The sequence below is a fragment of the Lathyrus oleraceus genome, chromosome 6 (assembly GCF_024323335.1).
Source record: "Lathyrus oleraceus cultivar Zhongwan6 chromosome 6, CAAS_Psat_ZW6_1.0, whole genome shotgun sequence".
NCBI lineage: Eukaryota > Viridiplantae > Streptophyta > Magnoliopsida > Fabales > Fabaceae > Lathyrus > Lathyrus oleraceus.
This window is the reverse complement of record NC_066584.1, coordinates 47,858,757-47,881,748: the sequence shown is the minus strand read 5'-3', so window position 1 is coordinate 47,881,748 and position 22,992 is coordinate 47,858,757. Positions and strand designations below refer to the sequence as shown.

Sequence of the window (22,992 nt, the reverse complement as noted above, 5' to 3'; positions counted from 1 at the left end):
TATATCTTCCTTGCATGTTATGATGCCTCTATTGTCTCTTCTCGAAGAGGTGGTAATAATTCTGGATTCCAAAACTCTTCACCCTGGTGGAAAGAAGCTTCCCTTCTTAGTTCTAAGTAGGAAGGCCCTTCTGACTGGTTATGGATTGCATCACTAGGAAGTTCGGATCAAGGTTTCATATGTCTATTTAGTATGACCCTTGGGTTAGGAATATACCCCCCAAACTTAGATTTCATAGGTTGTTTACGATCTCTGATTATCCTAGGGAAAGTGTGGAAGAGGTTGGTAGGTGGGTAGATGAGACCATTATTTGGGACTTTAGGTGAGGAGGTTTTTCTTCCTTCATGAGGAACATGTTGTTGTAGAATCTTCTCGGATATGTTAGGTCATGAGGAGGAGCATCAACATTGGGACAAGAGCAACACACAAGTGAGAGAGACACCACATATCCACCTAACACCTTAAGATTTTGGGTGAATATGTGGTGTGTCTCTCACAAAGATGTTGCTCTAAGAGAAGAAGTTCCACAATGTTCAATGCTCCCTAGTGAAAAACTTCGACATTTGTTGGGGGAGTTTTTCCCTAAAGAGCATCAACATTGGGTTAAGAGCAATACACAAGTGACAAAGGCACCACATATTCACCCAAAATGTTAAGGTGATAGGTGTGTCGGTTCTCCCACTTATAAATGCTCAAGTCTCCATATTTATAACCAATATGGGACTTCAGCTCACACTTGACTTATTATTCTTAACACTCCCCCTCAAGTGTGGGTCCACAATGCTCCCCCTTAAGTGGAAACTCTTTTACATTTATCTTTTGTCCACATACACTTGTATCGCCGTTGACACTTCTTTTTGGGCATTTCGATTTCAACGGGCACCTCTTCCTGAGCATTTTGATACAAGTAAGTGGTTCCTTTATTCGAACCAAAGTCTCATGATACCATTTGTTATTGTTTGAGGCACTTTTAGTGAGAAGAGAAAGAGAGAGAATAAGAAAATAAGGATTGTATTATTGAATTGAATGATAATAAAAATGAATTACAAAGTGTCTATTTATTTACACCTAAGTGACTTGACTACTAAGTAAAATAACAAACTAAGTAACATACTCTAAACACTAATTAGCTTTGGGCTTGGGACACACAACTCAACTTGGACTATATTTAATATCTCAACAGGATATTCGGGACATATTTTTTCATTGGACACGTGAAATATTCGGGTGAAATATGTGACCCCACAGGATATTCGGGATATTAGGGATGGGTCTTTCTTAGTGTCCTTTGTTTATCACTCTCTTTTGCCTTCTTCTATTCTATCCTCCTACACGTGAAATATGTACCCCACATTTGAGGTAGTTGAGCGTCTTCTAAGGTGATTTTTTTAGCAACTTCTCTTCGATAGGTTCACCTCTAGAGAAAATTTATTCAAGAGGAAAGTGGTTGTTGTCCCTAGTCTTACGTGTCCTATATGTGATGTTTCCGTCGAGTTGATTTCTCACTTGTTTGTCACTTGCGACTTAGTTAGCACGGTCTGATATAGGATTTTCAGTTGGTCAGAGTGGTAGATAGTTCTTCTTAACGATTCTGGTCTTCTTTTTCAGAGTTTCCTTTCTTTAGGTTACATGACGAAGTCTATAGAAATTTCTATGGTTTGACATGTCATAGTCTGGATCATCTAGAAGGACCGAAATGGAATTGTGTTTTCTGATTCTTAATAGACGCAAAAGAACCGGAGGAGAGAAAGTTTTTTTTGTTTAGAAATAATTTTTAGATAGATCAATTGACAACTTTTACACATTCACAAAATGACTTCAGAACCTATCCCTTAGATTAATCAATAACATATCAACATTTCGATCTTTCTTTCTTTTACCTTCTTTTACCTTAGTGGCGTTTGATACATATCGTGTCGATTGCTGTTTTTCTTTTCTTCTTTGTTAGGGTTATTTTCCTTTATTATTAATATATTATTTTGTCTTAAGAAAAAACCATAAATTCAAATCCAAATATTCACTCATAGCATGTTTGGTTTGACCTTTGAAAGTGACAAAAACAATTATAGATATCTAGAATTGATTCTGGACAAATTTTGAGGTGTTTGATTTTTCTTAAGTATAAGTAATTGATTCTACCTCTAGAATTGATTCTACTCAAAGCTATAATCAATAGCTAGAATTGGCTTTCAAAACAAACCAAAAAAAAGCGAGTCTACCAAACTCTAGAAAACGGATAGAAGCATAGATTAAGAGGGAAGCTAGATAAACAGGCATCAAGTATAGCAAAAACCAGAAGTAACCAAGGAACTCGCTAAGTCAAAAGAAATTATATTTTTAAGACATAATAACTATTTCAGAACGGGTGACAAAATTTCCTCAAAATATTATTTAAAGGATGCAATAGTTATCAATATATTATCATACAATATGCTACCATAGAAAAGAAAGAAAAACAAAAATCAATGGTAACGTTATCGTAGCAATTATCTAAAACAAGTCATTAAACAAGACAGCAAGCATTTCCTTTCTCACTATGTTCCCTAGCTACTAAAGGCACAACAATTCTTCCTTCAGATATGTTTTTCCCTCCTTGAGTTCAGAAGATGTTCACTCAATCTTAGTAGTGTTTGTTGATTCGTATGCAGCATCCGCAGAAGAGGTGTCAATATCATTCAGACCTAGTTCTTCATTTTGTTCCCATGACCTCTCATACTCTTCAACTGGATAGATACAATGCCAATAACATGTCAATAATAACATGAATATATTAAGAAGAAGATCTATGCAATCAGGTGTAGATAACATGATAATACTAAACTATTCAGAATTACAATTGCAAATATTAATCGTTAACATGCCGTAAAAATGTGTTTCTTTCCATGGCAGTACACTGGTTTCCCATCTAACTTCTAATTAATTAGATTGAATCAAAATATGACAATTTCTTTTACCGCGGCGAAAAAAATATTGTTTTACTAATAATGACGGCACCAGGAATGATTTGATCCTCAGGTATGTGATCAATAAAAGGTTGAAACCATCAAAACAAAAATTCACAATTTCAATATAAACTTGGAAAATGGCAACTGCATCTAATATTACCTTAATCTTTTACTAGAAAAAACTTACATGTTAGTTGATGGTCATCTTTTAGATCATCTGTTGCGGGTGCTACAAAAGAATTAGCCAATGCATCATCAAGAATTAGAGTCCAAGCTTCTTCCAAGCTAAGAAGCTGCATATATAGAAAAGATGCCAAGTCATAAAGCTTTCAATGACACGAAGATCTAAGTTTTTCATTTCAGATGGCATTGCATAGCATCAACTCCCTAAAACACTATGGCGGTATAGCGGGATAGCCGTTATTTATTGCAAAGACTAAAAGTTAATTTTAAAATTAATCATAAATACTCAAAAATAGAATATTACACAATTAAAGAGATCAACATACTTAGTAGATAAAGAACCTAAAGTATAGAGTAATAAAACTTCAGCACAAAAGAAGAATAAAACAGAACTAGAAGTAGGAAAAAGAACAAAACGATTAATATTGTATGTAAGCAAGAACATAACATTACTCTTCAAAGGCTTTGGATTGAAAACTATACCCTTAAAAAATGACAAAACAGTTTAAGAAACAAAATATGAGGAATTTATTCCAGAAAATCAAATAACGGACACAATAGCGGCTCTGATAGCAGTTTGGGGCCGCAAAAAGTGGCCACTACAACCACTAGTGCTGACAGCGGCTTCCGGGCAAAAGCATCGCGCTGAACCCTACTACCGCTAAGGTATTCCACTATAGAGCGCTATTGACAACATAGAGGAAGATATTTGATAGTATGACTAGGTATTCTACTATAGAGAAGGGGAAGAGAGACAAAAGTAGAGATACATACAAGAAAGATTTAGGCTGACTCTCATATAGTTATTATGTCCTACCTTGTTTAGCCTTGCTTGAAAGTCTAGCCACTTGCTTCTTTTATGTTCATCAAGACTATCTCCAAGACTAAACCCATGGACATTTTTAAGGCCTGTACATGCAAATCAAATCAATAATATCCTAACGTTCAAGCGAAGATATATGGATTATATTAAAATAAATCACAAAAGAATCAGGAAAAAAATGAACATGTGATTGTGAATGACAGAACAATTAAAATTCATCTTTATAAAGACTGTTTTACAAGGCTTCTCCCAGTTCCAAACACTTGCAATTTGCAAACTCAAAATACAACTATCCACAATAGATCCAAAATAGGTCCGTCTTTTGGCCTGCCATGACAGGAACTTAGTTAGTAGCACCGCCTTTTCAAAAGGCTTTTCCAACATATTAGTTGTAGGCTGTTGGATTAAAAGAAATCATTTTTAAGTCTAATTACTCTAGAGGTCCTTAAACTATTAAAAAAATTTCAAACTGATCTCTGAACTTATTATTTTTAATTCATGGATCTATCTAGAAAACCCCCAAATATTTTGAGGACCTCTAGTGTCATTAAACATGATATTTTGAGAGATAAAACTTGAAAAGTCACTTAATACTTCACTGAGCATTTCATACTACCCGATGCAGGACTTGAACACCCTATATTTCTCAAGTTTGTATCATTGGCACTACTATTTATCCTTCCGTTTACAATTCCACATATTATTCTTAAATTTGTCACATAGGAGACATCATCTAGATGTAGAGAGGCAAAGAGGTAGCATGCTTACTCTCACTGATTTGTGTAATTAAACCTTCAACAGTTGTAACAAGTCCTCCCATGGTGCCGCTTGCCAGCTCCAAGTCAAGTTCAGGGACTTGTACACTTGCAGTATCAGACTAGTCAGACCAAATTAATTCAGTCAACATATACCGCATAACATGTAAGGAGAGATATAAACCAAAGTTGTAAGTAAGGAGGGAAAAAAACCAAATGCTGAGAGAATAAACACACCATCACAACATTTTTAAAGGTTTGACTTCACCATAAAGACCTGAGTGTTATCAAAAAAATTTAGTATTTCACTGAAAACAAAGCCGTTAGATGATAAGGTATGATTAATATTTTATAATATCTTGATCCCGTATTATCTCTTAGAATTGTTTTCATACTTCTTTATTATTATCATGATTTCTTTCCCTGCAAGATTGGAACTCAGTCAAGTATTAGCATGAATAAGAGTTAGTACTCAGTCTTTTGTATGATAATTATAGAACCATAATCATAACTAAAAATCTCTATTCTTTCTCCTTTGTAGAATTTACTGAAGTCTAAATTCGTTTACAACAGTGTCATCATCTCCATATACTTCTTTTGTCATATGTACAAAAATTCCAATGGTTCCTTCTTTGTCAGTTTGATTTCTATGTCTCTATTCAGGGTGAATCCTTCCAAATATGAGCACTACTGCATCATCTCTAGTTCCTCTCTCCGCCGTGTCATCTATTCCAATATTCAAACACTTCCCCAGCCTCTAACGCCATAGTCCGAGGTCATTGGAAAAATTTCTGACAACTGTTCTGACAAGGCCACCACCATCAGAACTAAGACCTCGCAACAATCCCAACAGTCAGATTGTGTTTGATCATACTTTTTTTATAGAGTATTGTAAGATTTAGTTTGGTAAGAAGTGTTGCTTTCTGTGAAAAAATGTCTTATATATCATGATAATATATTAGAGTATCCTATACGATCTCTTAAGATTAACTTTCATATTTCTTAGTTGTTATCAGAATATGTTTCCCTATTTGATAAAAATTGGAAGTTCAGGGTTTCCCTAAGGATTGGGCATTAACCTTTTGTCATAACTAGCATGCCATAATCATAATCAGAAATCTTTATTATTCTTCTGTCCTTTCTTATGTTAAACTCTATAACTTCACCCTAATGACAACAATGTAGCACAAAGCACTACGATGAAATGAACACTTCAGACAATGATAACCACAACAAATTGTTAAGTTGATTGTAAAAAAATGGTATAGTTTTACCCTAGTGTAGAAACAAAATTATAGAACCAAATTTACAATTTCAAAGTGGCATTTAGAAAGAGTCTGCATGAACTTTTCTAGGTTCCAACGAAATGATAAAATATTGCCATAGCCAACATAGCTTCTCCACTATAAAGTACTACTCTATTACTGTTCCTAAACTGGAGTAACTATTACATGTTTGAAAAAATAATGACACGGGTCCACTGAATGATTAAATGCAGAGAATCAACTATTAAATAAAAAAACATACAGATGTTCACTAAAATAAACAAATTAGATTAAAAAATATATTATACAAATAGAAAAAGTGGATAGAAGAGCATGATAGTGCCCGTCTTTCCTCTAGTGTATATAAACTACAGACAGACTGCATGGGTTGAGAACTTGAGAATTGTCAAGTTTTGGATATAAAAGATATAAAAGAAAACAAACCTTAATCACATCCCGGCTCAGGTCCTTAATATTTTTCACATAAAGAGTAATTTTTTTTCCTTTTTCAGGAATTCGTCCACCTGGTTTTAACTGAAAGAAAGAGCAACAATTATACAAGTCCCGGCTCTCAGATGAGAGAACTACGTGCAGAAAACAACAAATACCTCAGAGTTGCGGTAACCGCAAGCATCACATGTAGATGCCATAACAATTACTTCTTGAAAATATGGAATATCTGTTTATTGTTAAGCTCAAAAAAGTGTAATAAAGAATTAGTGAAACACACAGTTCATGCTGGCTCTGCTAATACTATAATGCAGAATTGGCATTAGATTGCAGAATCGTTAAGTGAAGAATTGTTGACAAAGGAAAGGTTTGGCTCCTACAAGGTGAGGGGTGCACTTAAGAGTCTAGATGAGGTGTTAATTATAACAATTAATTAGAAATCAGTGGAGTTTGTTTAAACAACTCCTTATTTATTATACATGTGCGTATATTTTATCACAATCTTAATTGTTGAATTCAGTTAATGGTTTCAGTTTTACCCTTTACCTTCCAAATCACACCCCTCAGTTTGAAGAGGACCAAATCCCAAAGGAAGCTAATTTATACAACTTTTGCCTTCTCAGCAATCATGCTATACAATACAAGTCTTGATAAAAACAAAATCACACTACAAGTCGATTCTATGATTATATGATTATAAGATGTTAATATCAAGAAAGGGATTATATGATTCAGAAAAGAGGTTAATACCAAGAAAGGGATTAAAAGAGTAAATAAGCTAATTGTACTTTAAACAAAGTTAGTATTATATGATTATAGTTTTCCCTCATCAAACCTCGTAATCTTGCATATACAGAATATGAACCCTTAAGCCAATCATTTGAAATTTAATTGTCATTGCTGCTAAAAGCCTAAAACATACAAAAAAAAAACTTCAATATATATGTAAAAAATGCAGGTGAGGAGTATCCAAATGGCAGTATGAAACATGGTAAAGGATACTAGTGACAAACATTCGAGTTTCACACTTAGCGGTACAAGTTCCACAAGTTGACGGGAAAGTCATCACCTGTCAAGAGCAATAAGCAATATGAAACCGAATAGTCGAACAACAAGAAAAGATCAACCTCTAGTAGTACAGTACATTTCAGCATAATATACCTCTTCTGGTGCACTATATCGAAATAAGGCATCTGCGATTTCTGCACTATTACTTTGTGCAATAGCTCGTTGACCAGCTGCTGCCCCAACTGACCCATGGGGTTGCCTCCTCGTTCTCCCAGAAGCCGCTGCTTCTCCACTTTCCAGCACTTCATCACGAGTTCCTTCATTCTGTGTAGAATATCCCAACAATGCTTGTTGCTCAGGTGTTCGGTCATAAAACTTGATAGTGAGTGATGGATCAGATGATGGTGCAAACCTATTCACATAATATTTAATCCATTTAAATATAATAGAAGCAATTGCAAGGTTTGACTAATATTAACAAGTCCCAACTAAATACATGTGACATACTGATTCACCAGCAGACACGGACTTCTGTCTAAACTGATTAAGCCCTACTGAAACTCACTTAAAGAGCATAACTTTGAAACAATTAAGTTTCTTACTATGAAGCACGGGCACCAGGACACAACAAGACACTCCGACGCCGATAATTTCAAAAATATAGGACACCAGCACCACTACATATATGATAGTATTTGACCTTCATATATCCATCTATTATTAAAAAAATTAAAAATATTCTTAATAAAACAAACGTCTTTGGTCCTTCATTGATAACACTGCTTCAATACATATTTAATTTAGACGTGTGAGAATTGTCCAAAAAAATGTATAAGGTGTGTTAAGCAAAGAAAAAAACAATTTTTTGAAACACTTGTATGAATGTTCGACATCTGTTGTATGAGTGTCATTCGGGTGTCGGACTTCGTTTCCGAAAGTGTCGAAGCAAAGGAAAAAAAACTAATTTTTTGGGACACTTGTTTGACTTCTCCGACATGTGTCGTACGGGTTTCATACAAGTGTCAGACACCGCGACAAGCCTACTCTTAGAGGTGTTCATGCTACATAGGTTTCTTAATATTTTCAAGATCCGATGTGAAACTATGCTTTCTTTTCTTTAGAAGGATATATTACTCCAATGTAAAATATCCTTCATAGAATGTCGTCTCCTTTCATAGTTCTCTAAATTGTCTAGTAAAACGCATAGAAAATCATGAGACTTTCTTTGGTCGTGAATTGGGTTATCTTGAGAAATCATCTTATCAATTAGGATATTATTTTGCAAGGTAGAGGCTTTTCTTGGCCTTCATACTTCTAGCATTGAACTGTTGAAGGCATGCTAGAATATTCTCTTTAGTCTCCTAATGACCAAATGACTTTATGTAATCATAGTCTGCGACTAGCATGCACTTGTTTCTTGACTTCCCATATGCATGACAGTTATGGGGTGAGCTTTTTAGAGCTTTTGGTTAATATTCAGTTTCTCCAGTCTATAGTTTGGACCAGTTTCTCTAATGTCAACTTAGTCCCAAACTATTTCGTGAAGGACCTTGGTGAAGAGCTATGATGGTTTCTATTATTCGCCGTTGAAGGTCTGTGAGGAAAATCAGGTTAGGTTGTTCAAGAACAGTTTCTAGTCTGTTACATAGTTGAGGCTCTCTAAGCTCCTTTTGTGGTGGTCAGCTAACGGTAACTAAAATGGATGAACAATGAAAGAGCTCTAATAGGATGAAGAGTTCTTGAATTTTTTGTTGTTATTTACCTTAACTATAAGAGGTTATATCTTAAACCCTACTGAAATATTTCCTTCTCAAAGAAAACTGCTTCAATCACTCCCTCTCCGAAGAAAAAAAACTTTCAACAGATGGCCACTTACGGATTTTCGATGTAACTGTTTCCAGCAGGATCATCAATAATAAACGTGAAAGAAGATTCTGCTGTGGCACAGGCTCGCAACTTCACCAGGAACTGATCTATTGCATCAGCTGTCTCTGGAGCAACTTTCTAGAAGGTAAAGAACATAACAGTAAATTATTAAATTAAAAGAGAAACTTATATCAAACAATAATATAGGCTAGGGGTAGAAACAAATTATACTCTGCGTTCCTCTTGAAGGGCCTGAAGTTCATCAGCAGCTCGCATTAATATCCCTTCAACCTATAATTAAACCAGAAATAATATTGGCAAATCATATGACAACAAATTTTCAATTAGTATAGAACATAACCTGACTCTTTGTCAATTTTGGGAGTGTAAAAACTCTTGACGCTTGCAATTGACATTTCTAATATAAATTTATGGACATTATCCTTGCCACCAAATAGTGAGTGATAAATGGAAAACAAAGTTATGATATGATTGAGTCAAAACTACACCTTCAGACATATACCCAAAACTATTCTCTTCACACTAACAAAAAAATTAAAGAATATTAAATAACATGCTTATCTCATTGGATTTAATTCATATAATACTAGGTGTAAAAAAATTACACAAGCATCAAACATCACTTTGTTATATTAATTCCTAAAATATCTTCACATTATCTACGTGGTGAAATGTTATTGGATGGATATGCAAAATATTCTTACTAATAGTACCGTATCAAATTAACTCTTTTTACTTCAATTATGGTTTTGATCAAATAAAAAGGACATGTGTGACATGTTTATTCACTACATAATTTTGCACAAGCTGAGTAACTTCAGCCCATGCAAGGCAAAATGAAGGCAAGTGTTAGGATGGTCACTGAGACATAAATGACAGAAGCTAACATAAAAGGAGAAATAGCAGACTCATCAATGCCAGGAGAGGGTAAAGATATAAATAGAAATATGTAACAGATATACCATTGACAGACTACCACGCTGTGCCTCTGGTGGAATCTCAAATTCAAGTTCGGGTATCTGCAGTCAGACACATAAGCAAGGTGCCTTTAAAATAAATACATTGTACTTACACATTTTCAATAATAGAATCATATATATATTAGTCATATTTTCAAACTCGCAGGGAATCAATAGAGACGAATCTTATAAACTCAGAAACATGGCTTCACGTTCATGCATGATTAAAAAGTTGCATATGCAAATATCATGCAATCAGCTAATGAAACTTTAGGCAATCTTGTCAGTGACAATACATAGTTTAGCATTCAAGAAAAAACATAAATAAAATCTCAGTACGAACATAATGCCGGACTTGAATAAAGAAAAGGTGACAGCAGAAATAATATAGAAGGTGAGATAGATGTAAAATAAAGTATCAACAAAATGTTTGAACCCCTCAATAAATAAATAAATAAATAAATAAATAACAAGAAACACAGAAAAAAATCAGCAGAAAATTTTAAAAATAAAGAGAACAGAAGACTGACAAAGCAAAATTGAGGTTTAATCAATACCAAAAGAAGGTTCTGTAGGACCAATAGCATGCTTGCACATAACATTGTCATCAAGAATGAGAACAATCAGGTCTTATCACACTATTAAAGGTCAAATACATTCATCAATGCATGTTATGTCTCATTTCAACTAATGGCATGTGTCTAGGTCTCAAAGGAGACAAGAACCACCGTGTCAATTATAGAAAGGATTTTCATAGGCTAAATAAATGTAGAAAAAAAATTAAATAACAATCTGTGCACCTTAATGGTAGCAGATTCTGACTTTACCACTTGTCGATTGAACATCTGCATTCATTAAATTTGTTAATAAGGCATTCACATATTAGCCAACTAGTTAGCAAAAAGCACTCACAAACTAAAATAAGAAACAGGGATCTTATACAAGCACACATCAACAATTCAGGAGGCACTATTTCCGGTTATACCATCTATGCATATGTTAATATGTAGAATATTGATTCCCAGACTTTTCCTAATTTGTTCACATCTTATATAAGCTCACGGCAATAATCCATGAGGCCCTATTTCCTGTTATACCATCAATGTAGATGTTAATATGTAGAATTTAGTCTCCCAGCCTTTTCCTAATTTGTGCACAGTATATCTCAGTGTTTCACCATGTCCCATTAACTTCCATATTTCCATCTAATCTAAGACAAAAGTGTCTATTATTTTGTATCCCAAAATGCCTCCTAGATTTCAAATTACATTTATAATTTGTGTTAGCTATTTCCATTCCAAAACCAAAAGCTGTAAGAGAAAGAGGAGAAAAAGAATGGATACATTCTTTCCACCAATGAGATTATTCTCATACTTGGTTTCAGTGCTGTCATGGGCGGAGGCCAAAAGTCTGCCATATAAACATGCCATTGCAACCTATGATGCCGCCATGACGCCCGTCCCTTCACAATTTGTTATGGCAGTTGTAGAAAAAACTGACACCATGGCCACCAGTTAACATCACTGCTCAGTTCATCAATGAATGCACACAAAATGTGCAGTGTTGCCAATTATAAAAATTAACCTAAGGTGTTAGACCACCATACGTCACTGGCAGTGAGGATAGAGGGGAAGTAAGAATGGGCGTTGCCACCTTAGGACAGAAAATTTTGATAATTTAAAAAAAAAAAAAAATAGGTATAATATACAATTAATGTTATATGTTATATTTAGATACATGTTATGTGCATTATTATTGAAGAATTCATGTTGGTCTGGCAGTTAACTATCTTTTCCCAGATTAAAAAACATAACTAAAACCATGCTTGGATATTGGGGCACCTCCACCCAAATTAGTCTTGTATCTACCTCAATTAATAAGCCATGTTTTTTAATTCATCTAGTGATTATGCATGAAAAATCAGTCCTGTATTAGGTCTGGCCATTGATTTCCGGCACAGCATCTCATATACAGCAGCACCTGGCTGATAATAAAACCGTGCCGGGATGCTAGGAAGTCACTAGGGCACCCTCCACCCAATTAAGTCTAGTATCTACCTCAACTATTAAACCGAGTTTTTTAATTCATCCACTGACTATGTATGTTTGCTTCAATTCATATAAATAATCAGGGGGAGTTAAATTTGAAGGTACACAACCTTTTGTTCACCCGCTGGAATCTCTAACGAGTAACAACAACCACGTGGTTGAATCTCCCCAGCAAACTGCACTTCATTGTTCCTAGCAGGTCAATAAAAACATAAAATAACATTAGGTTTCAAGGAAAACTAACAAGAGTAATTATATTGAATGCAGACAGTAGACACTACAAGATGAGGGCATAACTTAAGGGCAGCCTACCTCTCACCACAGTGAGGACATTCAAAAGCCGACAATAAAATCTGCACAAAGCAAAAGCATTGGATTATATTCCTATTCCTATAAAACTACAAGCATGAGAAAAGAAGCAGTAAATGAAAATAACACTTAGAATTTTGGATTGGGTCCAATTCAACCATAGAAAACCGGTTTTGTAACGTGAGAAATGTCGCCTCTTATAAATTTATGTTCAGGTTCAGGTTTTATCTCATCCAATGAGAGACTCTTCACAATAATAATTTGTGATATGATCCATGATTTACTATGTAGATTGATAATATCAATTAACATAAGCCTTTTTACATTAGGTAGGATCAAGTAAATGAACTAAATGCCGTTATAATATTATACTATAAATTATATCTTCTAACAAACCATTTAAATTTAAATCCTTAATGGTTTTCTTTTTAGTTTTTCTTGATCTCCCTATATTACACTACTTTCCATTTGGTTTTTTTCTTTATTGGGCATCTTTAAAAAAATCCATACAGGCCCAAACCGAGACACCTAGGGTGAGAATCTACCAACATTTCCACATAATGCACAACTCCCACTACCTCTCTAATGTGTCCCTTTCTATCATGTCCTAAATAACAAATAATTAAAACAAAAAGATAACTGCAAAATCTTTTTTCACCAGCCCACTAGGTGGAGTCAACTATATGAATCCAATGATACAATACGAGAATGACCTATCATGAATCATATGACAAACCATCAACTTTAAATACTGTTTATTAGTTTGGCACATAGTTTATCATAGTCTCCCTCTATATCTCAACTATTATACTATCCTTCATTTGGTCTACTCTCTTATTGGTGCTTCTAGAAGTCTCTTCGACGACCATGTTTGGTTTCACTACTAAAGGAGTCAGAATTGATTCTAGAGGCCAGAATTGATTTTGACATGTTTCGGTGTTCTCAAGCAGTTCTATAATTGATTCTAAACTCAGGCTATAATTTATAGTGTTAGCCTCTTACATTTGATTTTATCCTTGAATTTAATGTTCAATTTACTTTTCACATCAATGTATCCAAATATAAATCAATTTACACATCTCACTATTATCCAAACAAATCAATTTGCATTCATCTCACTATTAACCTTTAACCAAAATCAATCTTATAAAATCAACTCAATCAAAATTAATGTGTCCCTGCAGCACATTGGTATTGCAAAATCAATTTGAATGGTAAGTTTTAATCAGACATTACACTAGAAGCAAGTAATTTATAAAGAGAACAACAGAAGAAAAATTAAAACATCAGCATGAGGAGGGGCGGATAAAAAGACATTCAATTTAAAATGCGTCTTACCGAATTCCAATATCCATTACCTAATGGTAGAAAACAGTAACCAAAAACCCACTAATCAAACATAAGAGACCAAGGACTGAAAAATAAGGATATGTACCTTCCTGAAATTAGGAATTGAAGTAAACAAAAATCTTGTAGTTCCCTGAAAAACATGACATAAAAAGGTAAAGAGTTAAATAGTACTGATTTTCAGTTGTAGAACATACAAATAAAATACAAAGTGAACAAGATAAAAAGTAAAAAACAAAAACAAATTAAAAAAGGTAGAAGCAATGCATAATCGAGTAGAGGATCAATACGTTTTGATGACAGCGCATGCAGAGGCTTTCGATGGCATAAAGAGGTGCATCACCGGCTTCAGCAGAAACAGCTTCAACCACGGATCCAACATCCACAATTTGATCTCTGTTGTTCGCCTCCATTTTTTATTTGCTTTTGCACGAAATTGAATACTCTATTGATGAGAATACTTGTGCCCTCTATGAAACTTGGAAACCAAGCTAGTAACTGGTGAGAGTAATGAGTTAGAGGAAATATACTTCAGAAAAAAGCTTCAGTATAATTTAAAATTCCAATAACAGATATCAGTCTCTGATAATGTCCAAACAATATCTTCACATCCCTAATCCCAATTATCATTACTTCCAGTTTCATATCATTTTCAATTTTATTCCCAGTAACGACCAAAGAATGTCAAATAATTTTAAAAAGTACTGTTTATCAACTCAGAAACAAGAAACCTAGGGTTAAAAAGGAGTGGAGATGAGAGAAGAATAAATACCTACACTCAAATCGGAGTTATAACACACCGTAATAGAGAATGAAGCAACCCTAGAAATTGATATGCTCGAAATGGCTGTAACACAAAGCGGTCGACGGCGAGGATTCACGGTGGTGCTGAAGCGGTCTACCTCTCACCACAGTGAGGACATTCAAAAGCTAACAATAAAATCGTTTTTTTTTTCAAAAGAACCATTTTTTTTTTAATTCCAAAATAACCGATTATTCCAAAAAATTATCAAAATAATCAGGTTTGGTAGAAGATGCGCCAGATGAATTGGCGCATCCCCAATGCATTAAGAGGAGACACCAATAGCATTGGCGCATGAATTGGGCTCCTCATGAGGAGGCGTTAATGCTAGTGGCGCCTACATTGGACCTCATGAAAAGACGTCAATGCTAGTGGCGCCTATGTGCATTTGGTTGGTGTATGCGCCAATTCATCTGGCGCATACACCCCTCCTATTTTTATTTTTTTATTTTTTAATTTTTTTTAATTTTTAATTTTTAATTTTTATTATTTAATAAATAAGAAATAGTAATGAAAAAAATCATTGAAGATGTAATAATTGGTTACATTGGACTCACAATAAACTAATGATCGGTCTGATTATAATGTCTCATGTTCCACATCCCGATGCGTTAGTTTGTCTCCGAGGTCTCCCACGATTTTCTTGAGGTGTTTAGGGTCTTCGTGTGCTGACCTGAACGAGCGATGGCTGGTTGGAAGGTCCGACGGAAGTTCCAGCGGTATTTGACAAATGTGTCATCATTTGCTCCCAATATCCGGAGGGGCTCTGGCCAACGGCGCTTCCGTAATGGAGTTCGGTGCCCATGTCATCGTAGTTAGGGCGTTGGGGTTGGGTGAATTGGGGACGGTATAGTTGCCCAAATTGGGTCATTGATTCGTTTTGGAAACGAAGCAATGGTTCCTGGGGCGTACTATAGTTAAACAATGGTTGGGTGTTCTGTTGATGGGATGTTTGGGTGGTCATTGGTGGGGGGCTACGATGAAGTGACCCATATGAATTATCTGGGATGTAGACGGTTGTGGTTGCGGGGTTTGATTCTTGGTTTTGTGTTTTGGTGGGTGGTATGAATGGGTTGCGACGTTTAATGGTTGGTTGTTGGGTGGTTGGCATGAACGGGTTGCGATGTTGGGTGTTTAGTTATTGTGTGTATATGGTTGGTTGATGTTGTGTGGTTGGTTGTTGGGTTTGGGTGGGTTCACATTGGTGTTGGATGGTGAATTATTGTGGGGCATTGTTTACCAGTGATTTCTGATAAACAACCGCTAGTCTTCCAAATTTATATATTTTTGGTAACTCACAGGATCGACTAGATTAATCATAGGACATGTGTCTCAAGAACTGTTATTACGGTGACTTGACTCATGGTTAGGTTTGTTTCTAATTTGTGGACAACAAAAAGTGTTTTGACAATAATTCTAGACGAAACGTATGACTTTATGAACAACGTAAATGACGATAACTTTGTAGTAAAAGGTTTCTTAAAGATAATGAAAATACTTGGGAAGGGTAAAGATAAGTGACTCGAAGTAAATGCTTTAAATTTTGAGAAAGTATTGAAAATGAAGACTTGGCGAAATGTAAATGCAGAAGTAAAAGTGATGATAAATTACTGAAAATAAAGGCAATTCGACAGAATAAAAGGCAGTGAATAACTTTAATTTAAATAATTGGTATGAAATAAATAACATGAACGAAACTTGTGGTGTTCTTCATACATACATTTTCAGCGTAAAACTCTTTTCTCTCGCTCCGGTACTTCGAGTGTATTTTGTGAATTTCTGTATATCTGTTTGAACACCTTTGAATCTAAAACTAAGACCCCCCTATTTATAGCAATTCGACCCTAACGGCCTTTACACATATGACTGCCACGTTCGCCATTCTCAAGCGTTGCATATCTCAGATGTTTCCACGTGTTGGCCTGACGAAACGGCTTTGTTTAAATTTCAAATACTTCCCGCTTGAAGCTTCGACTCTGTGAACGCTTATGTCGAAGAGAGCTTTATGGAAACCCAAAAAATCTTCTAAGTCTCAGGCTTCGACAACAAAGAATTGTTCACCCACGAAAAGATTTAAACAACTTCGACACAACCATCTTTTACTTATTCTCCAAAACGTAACACTTCCAAAGAACTTCAGCTATCTGTCGAAATCTCCAGCTAACAAATTGCCCCCAAGAAATGTCTATTTTGAATTACTGTAGAAATGGGCATTTTTTGTATTCACCAGATTTCGACCAGAGACCTTTCATAGACCTAAAAGTCCATATTTGCTAGTTAATCATGATTAACTTTTTCAAAACGTCTCATCAGAACGTGTGCGCAGTTATTTGTCATCATGAACTTCAACTTCCAAGAAAATGAATAGTATTCCCTGTACTATTTTTTCAGAAAAAACCACCACGTGACCCACTACCCTAGTAAAGTGTAACCAGTCAGCTTCGCAGGTTTCACACTATAAAAGCTCATTTGTCATTTCTCTTTCTTCTCACGAAAATCTCTATTTTCCATCTAAGTTCATCTTCTTCAAATTCTTTGAAAACGCTTCTTCTTCCCTAAAACCCTAATTCTTCAAAATCTCCAAAACTCATTACAATGTCTTCTGATAAACAACAAAAGCAATCAAAGAACATCAAAGGTGCTGGATCTTCAAAAAGTTTTACTTCCCAGAACATTCCAACCAGCACAACCATCACTGTTGGGGACCGAGAATACATCACTGCTCCAAAACTTTCGAAAGAACAGAAAGCAATTTTTGCTTCTCAGGTAATGGTTCCTTCCCTACTTTCTGGAAATGCTTTAGGGTTTTTAGGCCCATTAGTATCTGAAGAACATTTAGAGAAATGTGCTCAGTTTTTTCCTTGTCATCATACTACTAGACCCATAGCCAACAAAATCCTTTCTTCTAAAGACAATGAGGATCTAAACCAGAGAGAGACTTTTCAATTGGATTTTATCACTGATAGTTTCAGACCCTTTCGGTCTTGTCCAACTCTAGACAAATCATATCTCGCCTGGTTAACAAAAGTTGAGAAGAAGAAAGCCTCATTTTGGAAAGAATTGGGTATTTTTGACCTAATCCAGATGTCGAAGCTGGGATTCAGTTACTATCAGCCTTTATTATTATCCAGCCTATATTTCTGGGATAGCACATATAACACTTTTCATCTTCCCCGTGGAATGATGACTCCCACACTTTTCGACGTAGCTGCCATTGCCGGACTTCCTCCGACAGGAGAAACCTTCGACCCTTACCAAGACTGTGAAAACTTGATTGACTTCAACGTTAAGAACGCTTCGTTTAGTACTTACATTAATCTATATCACGCTGATGGGGAAGAAGTTTCTGATATAGAACATATAGCATTCTTAGATCTATGGTTGTCCAAGTTCTTCTTTTGTTGCAAATCTTTACAAGTTGCTAAGAGATTTTTAACGCTCGCTAACCAATTGCATGCTGGTCGAAGAGTGTGTTTAAGTGAACTCTTATTGGCCAGTTTGTACAAAAATCTAGGATCGGTTAGTGCTAAGCTAAAAGAGTACGAAACTGGTACCAATTTATTACTATCTGGGCCTTATTGGCTTCTTCAGTTGTGGCTTAATGCCACTTTCGAATCCTTTTTGCCAACACGAGGAAACGTCGAAGAAAATGTCCCAGAGATAATAAATCGAAGCATTGAGGGCACCAGACTCCTTCGACTGACTCCAACTGATGATGTTGACAACTTACAAACTTCCCTCACCAAATACACCTTGATGTTCTCGAAGCGTCACCATTTCCTTCCTTCGATGGCTTCTTTTGCCAGTCGAACCCACAATCCTTCTTGGTTTACTGCCTCGCTCGAAGACACTGTGAAAAATGCCAACACAGAGATTGAAGACATATGACGCGCCTTTCTCCTCCCAAGGTTGCTCGTTTCTAGGATTTTGCCAGTAAAGAGCCATGTGTGTATGTTGGCTTATCAACCTAATTTTGTCTCTCGACAATTTGGGTTGTGTCAACTTATCCCTGTTTCTTTATTCAAAAGAAAGCGTGAGATCTGCTGTGCAGGGACTGAATGGAGCGCTTGAGACATTGCCATCCACAAAGAATTTCATGCAAATTTTGCCGAATTCCAATTAATAGCCTTCCAACCGTCGTTCTATTCCACCAATGGTTTTGCCACTTGGTGGACAGATTTCTATTCCAAGAATATGTTTTCTACTGCTGAAATCAAAGAACGTCTAACGAAGGCTTTTTCATCTTTGCAGGAAAATGTCCCCAAGGGTAAGATTACTCATTCTGAAGAAATCCGAGCATTCCAAAAGTACTTTGAAACTGTCTATGACCCAACGAATCTTTATAGAACCGTTTGTGATGCAGCGCCAATTTTAAGAGAAAATTTTGAAAAACAGATTGGCAAAAGAAAAACTCTCAAAGCTGTAAAACTTGAATTGAAATATGATTTGGCCTTTGAGGGCGAACCACCCAAATTTCCAAATTTACCCAATGCAGATTTTGCTTTGTCATTTTTTTCCCTTACGCAAACTGGTTTACATGTGGGAATGTTTTTAATGAACTGAAAAATGACCAACAAAAACCTACTAAAAGGGTAGTTGCATCCAAACATACCATAGACAGTTTCAAAGGCTTTCTTCACTTCGACTTAGCTGCAATGAGAATTACTTCTCCGACATATGAATGTGCGGAATGTTTAGATTTCTTGGTTTTACAACTCCCTTTCGTCTTTTTTGCCAATCTTTTAAACATTTGCATGTTTTGACTAACTCACATCCTTCTTTAGATGTCGAAAGGAAGGTGGCGAAGAAAGAAAAGCCTGTGGCGAAGGCTAGTTCGACTACTGCTTCCAGGCCAACTACCTCTTCAAGCCAGGGAGTTCCTTCTGGTGCTGCTCCAGAAAAATCGAAGAAGAGTTCAAAGGTATTACATCAAATAACTTCTTTGTCTCTTTCGTATTTTTTCTAATTATTTATAATTTTCTTTTTTCAGGGTAGTGGCAAGCCTCCTTTGACCCCCAAGAAAAGAAAAGCCTTTCCTGCTAATATAATTCTTGTCGAAGATGATGAAGAGGATACTCCTCCTACTCCACTTAAGAAAAAACAGAAGAAAAATAAGGCAACAGTTGCCCCTTTCCAACCAAATAAACAATAAGGTGTCGAAACCACCATCCTCCCTCCTCTTCCAAAGAAAACTCCATCCCAGCCTTCTGGTGGCGCAGCGCTTAAGCACATTGGGAGCAATGCCTCCGATCCTGAGGCTCAACAGGTATACTTCGACCCCAAGTGTTCTATCTTTCGACAAACTCATGCTTTTATTCTAACACTTTATTTTCAGGACAAAGCCACCACTCCCCTCATTTCTACTACCAATCAAAGTGATCCTTCGAGTGGCATGAATCCATCTCCTCCTCCGACAGTCAGCGGTGCTATCCAAAACAAAGGCTTTTCGACTGGAGCTCAAAATCTTGAAGTAGATAACGCTCAAAACGAAGAAGAAACCTCTTCTCCTGGTGAAGATGGTAAAAGAGATTTGAAGCACGTTGACGAGAAGGACTCAACAGGGAAAGAAGACTCTGAGGATACTCCTAGTAATTCTCCTGCCAGAGTTGCGTTCCCTTCAAATGATGCTGATGAGGATGATCAGGATTCAGATGAAATTGAGGGGTATTTTCAAGAAGATGAAGACATGAATGTGGGAGAAGCTGATACTGAGGGAAATCAAACTGGAAATAGTAATGCCAGCGTCGACACGGTCCCAAATCCAACTAAAGTTCGACCATCCATCACCCAGACTTCACCTATACCACTTACTGAGGAGGAGAAAAAATCTTTAAAACAGAATGATCCCCTCAAGTATGTGAGGTTAATGATGGCTAAAATAGAGTCTTCTTCAGAGCAAAGTATTTCTGGAGCTTCGACCCAGTCTGGTGCTAGTGCAAACGAAGCATCACATAACGAACTCCTTCAGCAGGTGAAGAAGGCAGTTTTTGATGTAAATCTCTTTGATGAATTAAGGAATAATGTGGGGGCGAGCTTTAGCATAAAGAAGCTGATCAGCAAGATTAACATCACTGCTTGCCCCACTAATGTAGGTGAATCCCTTATTGATATTCAGAACCTCATTGACCAAGTGTGTGTTGAATATCATAGGGAGGTGGACGCCAAAGCTAAGCTTCTATCGACTGAAAAAGCTCAAGCCATTGAGTTTGACAATGCCCTTCGAACTTCGGAAGCTTCTGAGGAGTTAGCCGCTTCCAGAAAATCAGCCTAAGCAAAGTTCGACACTTACACTGCTTCGATACATCTCTGGGAATCTCATATTGCAGAATTGCAGAAGAAGATTTCAGACGCAAAGGCGAAGCAGGCTGCTATCCGAGGCTTGGATAGTACTGAAGCTGATGATTTGGCGAAGCAAAGTGTAGATCATGTCGAAAAGGCTACGACTATGTACGAAGATATTGCACGCCTCAGAGGAGTTCAAGCGGCTGTTCAGTATAAGATTGGTTTGGCGAAGAAAAAATATGATCGGATGAGGGCTACTATTCCTTTTTGATTTCCTCCTGTATTTGCTTTTTTCAACTTTTGTTTACTTATAACTTGGTTAAGACGAAAACCATTTTGGCACATATTTGAAGTTTAAATATCTTCACCATTTTGGCCATGATAGTTCTTTACTTACTATGCTGTTATGATTCTAACTTCGTGCATAAATGGTTTATACTTCTTTAAGTATTTTCCATTTACTTTTAGGATTCTTCGATCCTCTGTTAGTTCTTCTATTTCGTATGTATTGTTTGAAAAGGCTTTTAAAATTCGAAAAGGTCCTTCCCAATGTGGAGACCATTTTCCTAATGCCTTATTCTTTCGATCCATTGGTAATATGACTTTCCAAACTAAATCATTCATAGTGAAGGTTTTACCTTTGACCCTCTTATTGTATGCCCTTGCTACCCTCTCCTTCTGTCTTCTTAATACTTCTAACGCATGTAACCTTTCTTCGTCCAAATCCACCAGCTCATTTATCATCATTTCCCAGTATAAGTCAGATGGAATTTCTCCTTGTCTTTGGATTCTCACTGATTGCAAGTAGACTTCGACAGGCAGTACTGCATCATGTCCAATTGTAAGCTGGAAAGGTGTGGTGTTAGTGGCTTCTTTAGGGGAGGTTCGACAAGCCCAGAGTGCTTGGTCTAAAGTTTTGTGCCAATTTTTTGGCTTTTTCCCTACATGCTTTTTGATTAAACCAATTATTACTTTATTGGCTGCTTCGACTTGCCCATTGGCTTGAGCATAATAGGGTGTGGATGTTAACAGTTTGAAACCCATTTCTTTGCAAACTCTTGCATCTTTCGACCAGTAAAAACTGATCCTTGATCTGTTGTTATACTTTCTGGGATTCCAAATCTGTATAAAATTTGCCTTTGAATGAATTCGATAACAGTTTCTTGATCCACATTTACTAAAGGTACTGCTTCGACCCATTTAGTGAAATAGTCAATTCCTACAAGTATGTATCTTTGACCTTTGGATGAATTGGGTCTAATTTCCCAAATTAGATCTAATGCCCATCCTCTGAAGGGCTAAGGCTTAATAATTGTATGAAGTTCACTTGCAGGAGCATGTTGAATTCCTGCATGTATTTGACATTCTTGGCAGCCCTTAGCAAAATCTATACAATCTTTTAACATGGTGGGCCAATACATTCCATATCTGAAAAGCAACCATTTCATCTTATGGCCTGCCTGGTGTGCTCCACAAGCTCCACTATGTACACTAGATAATGCCAAGTAAGCTTCGCTTTCTCCTAAGCATTTCAACAGGATCCCTTCAGGGGTTTTCTTGAATAATTCATTCCCTATCAACACATAAGATAAAGCCTTGTACTTGGTTTTTCTTTCTGTATTTGTCGAAGGGTCCTTGAGATAATTAATAATTGGATTCCTCCAATCTGTATCTATTAAGGTATCAATGGCCAATACTTCAAACTCCTCTTTGTTAGCATATCCTAACTGGGTGCTTTCCAAATCTGTCGGAGACAATCTGGCAGTCGTTGCCTTTCCTCTTACTTCGACAAGTTCTTCTAGCTTCTCTTTTGAAATTCTATACCCTGAAACTATTTGTGCTAAGTCATTAGCCTCTTGGTTTTTTATTCTAGGGACATGTTTTATGTCGATGTATTCAAATTTTTTGAGTAACCTATTTGCAATGACG

General features: G+C 36.2%; 1 protein-coding gene across 3 annotated transcripts; it reads right to left on the bottom strand.

Annotated features, from left to right (window-relative positions):
- Positions 1-2,366: 2,366 nt before the first annotated feature.
- LOC127091631 (uncharacterized) lies at positions 2,367-15,131 on the bottom strand. Of its 3 annotated transcripts, none has more exons than XM_051030318.1 (17): positions 14,752-15,131; positions 14,270-14,477; positions 14,068-14,112; positions 12,636-12,676; positions 12,434-12,515; positions 11,076-11,120; positions 10,279-10,335; positions 9,527-9,586; positions 9,306-9,433; positions 7,583-7,841; positions 7,424-7,490; positions 6,580-6,650; positions 6,416-6,505; positions 4,720-4,828; positions 3,946-4,037; positions 3,133-3,238; positions 2,367-2,723 (listed from the first exon to the last, which is right to left on the bottom strand). In XM_051030318.1, the coding sequence occupies exons 2-17, from the start codon at positions 14,390-14,392 to the stop codon at positions 2,611-2,613; spliced, it is 1,488 nt and encodes a 495-aa protein (XP_050886275.1). In that variant the 5' UTR covers positions 14,393-14,477; positions 14,752-15,131; the 3' UTR covers positions 2,367-2,610. The 3 variants fall into 3 exon arrangements, with proteins under 3 accessions (XP_050886275.1, XP_050886276.1, XP_050886277.1); XM_051030319.1 differs by having other exon boundaries at positions 14,756-14,949; XM_051030320.1 differs by lacking the exons at positions 12,636-12,676; positions 14,068-14,112; positions 14,270-14,477 and having other exon boundaries at positions 14,882-14,961.
- Between the last annotated feature and the right edge of the window lie 7,861 nt (positions 15,132-22,992).